This window comes from Anneissia japonica, unplaced genomic scaffold (assembly GCF_011630105.1).
Source record: "Anneissia japonica isolate Jap-2015-1 unplaced genomic scaffold, ASM1163010v1 scaffold288106_len264728_cov135, whole genome shotgun sequence".
Taxonomy (NCBI): Eukaryota; Metazoa; Echinodermata; class Crinoidea; order Comatulida; family Comatulidae; genus Anneissia; species Anneissia japonica.
The window spans coordinates 137,811-149,135 of record NW_022749702.1 but is presented as its reverse complement, the minus strand read 5'-3'; the positions used below and the strand labels follow the sequence as shown (position 1 = coordinate 149,135).

Below are 11,325 nucleotides of genomic sequence, written 5' to 3'. Positions count from 1 at the left end.
TATATATATATACACGTATATATACTTCTAAAAGTCGTGTATCATGCATAGGAACGTTGACGCCTGCAAGGCTCTGGTTTTGTTTTATAATCACAATTACAAAGCATTCATGTAGGCTTTTCACTATCATTTCTAGTCTATAGAATGTTGCTAATAAAGCAATAAGGTACAAATAATTATACTTACATTTTTTAATATTCTAAAAAAAGATGTAGCACTAGTTATGAAACTGGTACATATAGTAATTTTAAGCATCTCACAGTGGCAGATCGAGGAATTAGAAATTGGGAAGGAGTTTCCCAGATGGAGTGTCGACTACCTCAACCCCAACGTGGTTGGGGCTGAGGTAAGAAAGTTTGTGGTTATGGCACCTCTAGATTGGCGGGAAATGCACTCAGATCAAAATTTCAATATAATTTTCTATTTTCCTCCATTTTTTTAAAGGGGTGGGGGTGGAGGGAGGTGGTCTCAGTAAATTAAGTTAATTACACAATAAGTGTTCTATAGATTTAATAACAAGTACTTGGACTTCTTGTGCCAATGAATAATCAGTAATGATTAGTGGAAATGCTTTCTTAGACTTTTTTGGGTCCTGCTCGCCAATTCCGTTGTGGGAATTAGATGTGTTCTTTTAATCATTATATTGTATTATAAATGTTTTTAACAAAATAAATTATATGATATCAGTGCAGGGGTGGCACCCAACTGGTGCCATTCCTGTATCAGTGGCGGATCTAGTAGGAATTTGAATTAGAGGGGCCCAGGGAGGTACTTTCACTGATGCATTGTACAACGGTCTGTATCACCTGTGATTATGGCGCCTTTAGATTGGCGGAAATGGCACTCAAAGACTTTAAAATTTGAATATTATTTTTTGTTTTTGTCTCCCATTTTTAAAAATTTTGACTTATTTAGGGGGCCCCTTAATCCGTCACTGGATATAATATGATATATATGTTCTAGAGTTACATTATACCTACTGACAGTGCTAAGATAGATGCTAATAGTTTATGCAGAAAATTAAGTTGGTGATGTACTGTACTGTACTGTACTGTACTGTATGATTGAATTCTTTTAGGAAACGGCGGGCGCTTGTTCGAAATTAAGGGAGCGCTTATTCAAACGGGGCACTTAAGACAATTTTCACGTTAGGAAGGACGCTTATTCAAACGGGGCGTTTATTCGCGCAAGTGCAGTATATATGGTACATTGACAGAAGATCTAAATGAGTTGAATGCCGTAGAGGTAAATGAGTTGAGATGTTTTTGACAGTATAAAGAGATGCGACTATTATGTTGTATGCCCATAATGTATTAGCTGTAGTATGACATCATATCATATCAACAATTTGATAGTGTGAATGGAGTTATACAGTTACGAAAACTATTTTTCATTGGCAGAGTGATAGAGAGCAAGAATTCCGATTATCCAGTGGGAACTAATGTTGTGAGCATGTCGGGCTGGTGTACTCATGCAATCTCCAATGGCCAACAGCTAAGGAAGGTTCCAGCTTATCCTGCTGATCTTCCGTATTCGCTGTCACTCGGAATACTTGGAATGCCTGGGTAAGCAGTCAGCGTTGTCATTTATGCCCCTTGACTTCAAGAATAAGGTGGAACCTGTCTTATAATAAAGAGGAGACTGAAGACAGCACCTCTAGCAATAATGAACCTTTGTAAAACCCTTAGCTATTAATAAGTGCTTTTAACATATAAAAAGCAGAACAGTAATGAATCCAACAAAAATTGATGTAATAACAGGATAAGCCATACTTCAAATGCTGATACAGGGAATGCACCTCACATCATTTTCTCAGAATATTTTATGTTTAACTAAAAGCTTGGTTTCCATAAAAATCACTACACACTATCACGACTCCTTTGGTGATGCTGATTGGTCAGTTGAATCAGTGAGCATTCCCGATTGCGTCGGGGCAGCTACTGTACGAAGGGCAAGGATTGCAGTGAAAACGCTGTAGCGATGGTATGGAAACCATGCTTTATGTAGAGATGTAGTTTAGTGGTTAAGGTGCTTGCCTTCCAATCCCAAGGTCCTTGGTTTAAATCATGTGACAGCACAGAATTGTTTTGTCACAACTAAAACACATCTCCACTCCCTGAGCATCATAATGAAAATTAGCTGATAAAAGCATTACATTATTTAATTTATTGAAGAGGCCCCTGAATGTCAATCAAATTTTTAAGATACGCATGAAGGGTTACCCTAGCTAAATAGTAAAAGTATAATAAACAAAAAACGTAAAAGCTATTTATGATTTGCAGAATGACAGCATACTTTGGAGTGACAGAGATCTTGAAGCCCAAAGCTGGAGAAACTATGTTTGTTAGTGGAGCAGCAGGGGCCGTCGGTGCTGTAGTGGGACAACTTGGAAAAATATTGGTAAGAAATATTACTTATTTATTTGTTCAGGTTTTTGTTTGTTTTTATTTATTTATTTATTTTATTTGTTTTTATTGATTTATTTTTATTGATTTATTTATATTTATTCATTTATTTATTTTTTTTTAGTGTTGAAAGAGAGAAAAAAAATACATTATTTGTTTTACTTGAGACACTCTCACAATGCTGCTTATGAACCCCTTGTGCATGAGCTATCACTGATCATTGTTTTTATTTATTTTTATTTATTATTTATTTATTTATATTTATTTATTTATTTATATTTATTTATTTGTTTATTTATTTATTTATTTATTTTGTGTTAAAAGAGAGGAAAAAAAATACATTTGTTTTACTTAAGACATTCTCAAAATGCTGCTTATGAACCCCTCGTGCATAGAATGTCACTGATCATAAAAATAATTTTAACATTATTAGTATTTTTATTTTTTGATTCGCTGCTGATATTCTTTTTTCAAAGGGTTGCCGGGTAATTGGATCGGCAGGATCAGAAGAGAAGATTAAATACTTAAAAGAAATTGGTTACGATGATGCGTTCAACTACAAGACGACGACTAATTTAGAGAAAACTATAAAAGACATGTGTCCAGATGGCATACACATGTATTTTGACAATGTAACTTATACTTTGATTTCTTTACTCTTTCATTTGATCAATAATATAATAATGATAATAATATTGTCATCTTACCGTAAATGCTTAAAAAAGCGCATAAGCGCTTATAAAATTTTTGGAGGCTTCAGCGGGGCGCTTATTCGAGAGCGGCATTTATTTGAGAGCGGTGCTTAAACAAACATCCCTGTTCCCATGTTACATATGGTAATTCCATGTCAGATCACCCAAAAAAATGAGAAATTTACACTTCACCATCTCAGGTTTGACCAAATTTGACTTTGGTTCATTTGGGTAAGAAAAAGCGAAATTTCATTTTTTTTCAATATTGCAACAACGGACCAAAATTTATGGCCGATCAAAAATTGCCGAAAAAGACTTAAAATGGTAAAGTTATGCGTGACCGCCATTTTTCAAATGCAAATAGATGAAAATGTACTGGTCATGTACTGGTTCATAAAGCCAGTACCATATTAAAGGAGATTGGACAAGGATTCCAAATCTGTAATTAGAATTGCAGTACAATGAATTTAAATTCAAATGTCCATTTGACCTTTATTTTGACATGACCTTGTGGAACAAAAATTGTGGAAAAGCCCTATATTTTGGGATTTCAGAAATGATCGCTATATAATGATAGTAAAAGCTAAGATATGTTTTGCCCCAGTTTAATGTAATAAACCATTAAAAATAGGTTTGAAGGATATTGTGAGATACAACCAGTACTGGTGGGCTATAATGGGTAATGTATCAAATATCAAATTTACAGTTCTTAAAATGAAGCTGTCCATTGTTCTGAGAATGTTGACACTTTTTAAAAAAATGAGACAGTGCGGGCTAAAAAAAATTAAAAATTGAGGGGGCGGGGGGAACATTACCCCCTTTCGGCAGTTTAAATATGTGAAAAGGTCATAATTTTTTATCTGAAGTAATATTATGGTCTGTATATATGTTTTTAAGGCCAAGGAATTGATTAGTGATGTCAAAAATACTTACAAAATCAAGTATAGTGGTCAAATTTTTAATTTAAAAAATTTGTTTTTGCGTTACGATTTAGAGTACAAAATACGCACTGTAGCATTGTAGCAATGACCACTTCCACCCTTGATGTGTCAGGAACTGTACCTATAATAACCTATAATACTGAAGCATGGCGAGATTTCAATTTATTTTGAAATTCTCAACATTGAAAAGATACAGACATTAGATACATCAGAAAAACAAAATTATAAACATTGCAAGCAGATGGATTGGATGTTGAAAGGGGCTTACAAACATGTTTTATAGTTAGATTTTTTAATAGCTCATTATAAGGAAGTGTCAAAGAACTAAGGGTCTCTTCATGTCTGAGCTACCCGATAAACTGGTACCAATAAAAGTATATATAAAGACGGTGTTACAATCCCCTTATAATTTTTCGCATGTTTCTTAGCTATCCAAAGCCTACCTTAATCTTTTTAAGCCCTTTAATAGTCATTGGGATTTTTTTAGGTTGGAGGTGAATTAACAAGTACTGTGATGAACATTATGAATGATTTTGGCAGAATAGCAATGTGCGGAGCCATCTCAGGTTACAATGCAAAGACACCAACACAGAGTAAGTTAATTGTATCTATCATAATTGTTTACTAGAGTACAAGACATACTTTTTTGCCAGGTGGGTGCGGACTCCTCCCTATTATTCTCCCGGCAAACAAATTCTTGATCCATCCCTGCGATTAGTAGGCATACATTTTCTCATGCCCAAGAAAACCCTTGTAGTAGGTAACAGAACAACGAGCCTGTTCTTAAGATTTATTTGAAAATAGGCATTCATCAGAGGTTTGTTATTATATAATCATTACCCTTTGTTGGTGGAACCGGGGAAGTGAATTTATTTTCTTATTTACAAATTGCTTTCAGACTGATAATTTTTGTTAGAGGTTTTATAGAAATTAATATGGTAAAACCTCTCTCAATTCTGTTTTATTACATAAAATAGCACACATGTTTTGGGGCCTTTTCAGACCCCCGGCCCCCAGCCTAGTGCCTAGCTGCACTCACAAATTTTACCCTGGCTGCACCCCTGAATTATGCAGCAATCCGGAGGTTTAATCTCAACATCCAATGGAAAATACATCGTGAGAGAAATAAGTTGCCTGTCGTCGTTTCTGAATTGGACCATAGGACGTTTTTTCTGAATCAGTATGGTATATAAATGTGACCCAAGATCATATTGGGTTGTAAACTTGCGCCACGCTGTATTGAGGAACAAGCCTCAATAGCCAGAATAGACGGTAGAACATGAATTGGGTTTTTGTGTAATAAACAAAATTATAACTATTAATCTTACTGAAATTTGAGTTTAAAATTCCAACTGTAAAAGGTAAAATTTAGCCATTTTCGGATGGGAGTTAGTGAAAAATGAATAGAAACCTGCCGAAAATAAAGGTATTTTTCTCAAAACTTTGAAAGTTTTGATAAGAAAGTTGATAAAATGATAATTATTCAAACGGACATAACTTCGTTTCCAAACGCCCGATCAAGTTCATTCAACTGTCATTTTTTTACGGTAGCGTATACTACTAACAAAAATTTTTGGGACAATTTACAATTCAACGGTTTTTTTCAGAACCAAAATAATCAATTCAGATTTGTAGCATAAGCCGCATGGTGTAACCGAAAACTTATAAATTATTTATTATGCAATTCACCATACAAACCTTCAAGAATTATCCTGCTCCTTAATTCCTAAGGAAGGATAAAATAATCTGTACTAAGACATCGGGAGTAGTGTTAAGTTAGGCCCAGTCTTGACGCACAGACTTTCTGTCAAAATGAATGTTTTGTTGGCTAGGGTTGCCACAATTAGTACAATACATCAACACAATGCAATTTTGACCAGACGTAGGCTGCCACTTCCCCTCTCACACTAGGGTTTTTTTCAGCATAGGAGTTAGAGTCAGAAGAGTTTGCCGAGTTGCTACTTGGCATAAACTCATAGGACGATTAAGGAAGCTCGGGAAGAACTCGTACCTACTCGTAGCAGCTCTGAATTCCTGGCACTAATTTTGAACATGTTCAAAATTAGTGCTATGAGTTCGAGTTGACAACTCGTAATAAACTCAAAGGACTCATAGGTAACTCGTAGAGTACTCAGGGCGCTCCCACCTAACTCATACACTACTTGTGATACTCGTTGGCGGTTTTGTAATCCACGAGTTTGATGCGAGCACCCCGAGAAGAGTACGAGTACAAGGCGCACCGAGTTGGTTATGATCATCAGGAACATTTGATTGGAATGCTCGTGCCTAACTCGTATCTAATTCGGTACAAACTTGTTACACTCCTAATAATCTTGTAGTAAACTCAGTGCTTTGCTCGGTATAATTCGTACATAACTCGTAATCAACTCCGTAAGGTCATACCTTACTTGTACCTAACACGTAGTAAGCTCATATAGAGGTCCTTTCAAAAGCGAATTAAATCTCAAGTTTCACAGGTTTTTAACTCGGAGGACTCTTGGATGAACTCAACCTAGGTGGGAGAGGGCTTTATTTATTCATTTATTCCACACCAACAGCGATATATCGCCACTTACAGGATGGATAAATTAGTCTACGTTTGCACAGCAGTATAGTACAGATCTCTAGAGATAACCATTATCTACAGGGGTATTTTCAGTGGCAGATTTAGGAATTCAAAATAGGACTTTCACAGATAGAGGGTCTGAACCACTAATTCAACACCACCATGTTTAGGGCTGAAGCTGTGATTAAGATTTTTTTTAAATTAGGTGGGGGAGGGGGGGTGGCTGGCTCGCATCCCTACCCTTAAACAGCCACTGATTTTTAACATAAGAATTCAGTAATATCGCGAACCCAGGACAGACAGGTTGGAATCATGAATTTTAATGAGTTTTCTTGTAAAATTACCAAGCTAAATTGAAAAACATGTTCTGCCTTGTTTTTGACACAACTGCGATGTTAAATTTCATTCCTTGTTTTTTCCCCAAAATTCTTCCCAAACTATTTCTCCCAATTTATTTCATATACATTCTGTGCGTGTTCACTTGTTGTGATACAAGCATTGGCGATACTCTCTTATGTTCGCTATCGTAAAATAGTTAAGAATACGGACTGGTCATTGAATAAAAAACGTTTTAGTATAATTTGGATTTGGCTGTCATCAGCGCTTTTCTCATTATGTCCTTACGGATTCGGTGGTTATTACTTCAATCACGTATATCACTGTCTCTTATACACATCTAGATGTGTATAAGAGAACAGTCCCTACCCTTAAACAGCCACTGATTTTTAACATAAGAATTCAGTAATATCGCGAACCCAGGACAGACAGGTTGGAATCATGAATTTTAATGAGTTTTCTTGTAAAATTACCAAGCTAAATTGAAAAACATGTTCTGCCTTGTTTTCAACACAACTGCGATGTTAAATTTCATTCCTTGTTTTTTTCCCAAAATTCTTCCCAAACTATTTCTCCCAATTTATTTCATAACTAATCATAATGTAATAAATAAACGATATATGTAGAAAAATTTCAAACCCTGAGTTCCCCTTTAAGCACCAAACTTTACTGTTGAAATATTGAAATGTTTGTTTTATTATTACCTTAGTTATACAGTTTCCAATCGTTAGTAAACAGCTGAAAATTGAGGGATTCATTGTGAGAAGATGGGCTGATAGATGGCCTGAAGGTATTGAAAAATTCATGAAATACATCGCTGAGGTACGTAGCCATTTTATGTCATACACTGATCCATTTGCAGTGATTATTCTCTCTCTGCAGATGGATAGATTCTCACATTGTCTGCTACAAATGTAAATACCATAAAATGCCCTGAGTGGCTTTTTTTTTGCGAACTTTGGATGGGCATCTTTACGAGGCTATTTTTGCCTAGTAAAAATGGGTGGGGGGCTTCTTTTCAAAACAATTGCTGGAAATTTTGTGAATTTGTACTATGAGACAATAAATAAGGCCACTGTATCAATCTGTATAACGGAGTGTATGTAACTTGCATTAAATCACCTATTTTATTTGTTTTTTTGAAATTCATGTTCAGTGTATGCCCTGTACTATCTCAAAAAGAAACCTATGCTATCTTGAAAAGAAGCCCATTTGCCTCTTTTTGAGGCTAATTTTGCAAACTAAAAAGGGGGAGCTGCAATTCGAAATGGGCTTCATCTTGAGATTAAGACCATTGGGCTTCAATTCAAGGTTTTACGGTATTGGAGTTGTGCATACATACACTGTTTTGCTGTCATTGTAATCTGTTCTAAAGACTTGCCATGACAATTCATAGAGAATCCCCCACCGGAGGTCTCCATCTACTGTATGTCTAGGAATGATGTGGACATGTAGCTATCATAAGTGCCTCTTTACAGCGGCTAAGTAGTCACGGACAACGCCCATACGCAATTCAGCACAATGACGCTGCGAGTTATGGGTTATTCTCCTACCTTTATCTTTACCATGGGTGACCCTAAGAATGTCCCAAACAGTGATGCTCTTTTAAAAACTCACAAATAGATTTGTCTATAGAGATATTTATTACAGAAGAACCCCTTCCTTTGGGACACCCCTTATTAAGGGGACACCCCTAATAAGGAGACACTTTTCTTGGTCCTGAAGATTTCCCCCTAGTAGGGGCTCTATTGTACTGAGTCAAAGGAGCTTTGATCAGTTTATATTATCCAAAAGTAATTAAAAAAGCCATTATTTCACAGAAACTTGTGAATTGACAAGACTATAATTGCCTTACTTTTACATATCTTGATGCCTTCAAATAACAACTGAAGTGCCAACTTTTTTCAGAAGATTATGCTATGCACAGTTCGCTTTGAGACTTTATTGTATAGAGTGCTCTGAAAATACTTGTTTATTATATTATTATTTTAGTATTAATAATAATAATAATAAAAAAAATAATAATAATGTCATATTTATATAGCGCATATTGCACATTGCCCCTATGTGCTTTATACAGAAATAATATAGGCCAACCGAGAAAGTACAAATAACACTAAAATAATAACAATAAAATAAAATATAGTTTAATAACAATAAAATAAAATACAAAATAATAATAATAACAATGAGGCTAAATGTAGAAGTGGTTGGCGCATCGGTTGTGGCTTGGACTCCCAACCTTGAGGTCGGGGGTTCAAAACTCTTGCTGTGGAAGTCGCTTCTGTCCTTGGGCAAGGCACTTTATCTACGATTGTCAAGTGGGTACCTGGTAGGTTCAAACACAGCCTGCTCTGAATACAGCTGCAACATTATGGAATTTCCCCATGGGGCTTGAGTGTGTGTTCTATATGTGCTTGATCCAGTGATCCGGGGGTAATAATGTTCAAGCGCCTCGAGGTTGTGTCAACGTGAGGCGCTATAAAAATCAGAATTATTATTATTATTATTAAACTAGTCCTATTCCTTAAACTAATTAATGTTTGGCCGTTGACTCTGAGGAGTTCATCTGCCCCTTTGTTCAGCTATTGGTTTTTCTTGCTACTGGGTGACCATAAACATGCTCCCCTCAGCAGTCACTAAGACACATCTGAGATTGTTGTCAGTACTGTTATGTATGACACTATTATTGCGTATTGCGCAATATGTTAGCATTAATATAGTGACTGGATCGAGAGACAGTGTCGCAGACGACCTCTCTCGGTGTTGTTTCACTGTGTTGAATAAAGTTAATTCATGGTTGAGTTGATACTGGCATAGTTTTCCTTTATTTATGTGAACCTACAAACCTAACAAGTACTGATATACTATAATGATGAAATGGGTCAATTCTAAAAAGATTGTTAGAATTTGAAAAGGTGTCGCAATTGTGAAACATAAAAAGGTAGATAATGCACTTGTGCCCTCTATAAAAAAAACTTATTTTCTCTTGTTTTTTTTTCCTCTCAGGGTAAGATGGCGTACAAAGAGCATGTGACTGAAGGATTTGACAATATGTTCAAAGCTTTTTATGAGCTGTTCACTGGGGCCAACTTTGGAAAAGCTATTGTCAAGGTTTAACATACAGTAATGATGTAATTTGTAATTGAGTTTACTTCAACATTATTGCGGTAAAGTTTAAATACAACTCAGTATTTTTCAGTACGTTCTTGCATCAAGGTGCAAGTGTGAAAATTGTTAACAGACCAAGAAAGAAAATTAAAATCGTAGTATTACAAGTTTATGGTGATATCAAAATCACAGTCCCAAGTACATATAAGTTGAAATCGGTATTCAAAAATATTGAAAGTGAAAGTAGTATATTTTAGAATTTAAAAATTACATCACTGTTATTAAACGATTGTGAAGTATTTTACTGTGTGATTTTCTACAGTATAAAGATGATAATATATTCTTAACAAAAGCATCAATATAATTATTCATGAAATAACATTGCAAGAACAAGAATAAAGTCCAATTTACAATTATGATAAATAATAATTTTAAATAAATTGTGATACAAGTATGAAGGAAAATGCATATTTAATCATTACTAATGATAAAACTATTAGCCATAGGTAATAACTGATATGTGATAGATTTGTTTATTTTGTGTTTTTTTACAAGAGATTGATTGAATATAATTTGGCGAATTGTTCTATTTCAATGTAGCATTTGATAATTACAATATAAACATAATTGTCTTTTTTATATTAATGGTCATAGAAATAAGTAAAATAAATTAATGCACAAACCAATCAAAATAGAAGTCTACTATTTTTTAAATTTACAGTGCAGTATTTTATTTTCCATTTTCATTTCCAATTAAATAGAACTGCTGACATCATAGCATGGACATCTTTTTTTTACCGTATATTACTGCTTGTTCTTCTTTAACCCATGCCTGTGTGTGCAGTAATAAAATTCTACATAAAAAATAAACGAACAGAACACTGGTAGAAACAAAACAAGAATGTCTACATATTTAACACGATACACGCTAGCATCGACAAGGTAGTCTCAGTTTGTGGCTGTTATTTTTTATCGTCAACAAATATTTCAATTTTGTTTTGCTTTTTGTTGGCCTATAATTACTAGGTTGAATTAATGTAAACAAATATAGAATTATAATTGTTAATTATAATTATAATTAAATATCCTGTAGTAATTAATCTAATTTAATTTATATTAATGCAAGTGTTACTAAACTGACTGAATATCAAATTACCGAGAATTTTCGTTCTCAACAAAGTCCACTTCACAAACCAGTCGAAAGAATATAATTCTCATAAAAGCGTTCTCAACGAAATGTACAGGCCAAATATTGCCATGCTGTACCAGCATGT

At 34.7% G+C, this 11,325-nt stretch overlaps 1 protein-coding gene across 3 annotated transcripts in view; it reads left to right on the top strand.

The window, feature by feature from the left end:
- The window catches only part of LOC117121142 (prostaglandin reductase 1-like), a 25,262-nt gene extending 14,434 nt beyond the window's left edge, over window positions 1-10,828 (top strand). For 2 of the 3 annotated variants that reach the window (XM_033266244.1, XM_033266243.1), the window contains exons 5-10: window positions 1,401-1,565; window positions 2,283-2,400; window positions 2,882-3,037; window positions 4,526-4,631; window positions 7,650-7,762; window positions 9,950-10,828. In XM_033266244.1, coding sequence (XP_033122135.1) covers window positions 1,401-1,565; window positions 2,283-2,400; window positions 2,882-3,037; window positions 4,526-4,631; window positions 7,650-7,762; window positions 9,950-10,060 — 769 coding nt within the window. In that variant the 3' untranslated portion in view covers window positions 10,061-10,828. The remainder of the gene's footprint in view (window positions 1-1,400; window positions 1,566-2,282; window positions 2,401-2,881; window positions 3,038-4,525; window positions 4,632-7,649; window positions 7,763-9,949) is intronic. The other variant, XM_033266245.1, reaches the window with a different exon arrangement.
- Window positions 10,829-11,325: the final 497 nt, after the last annotated feature.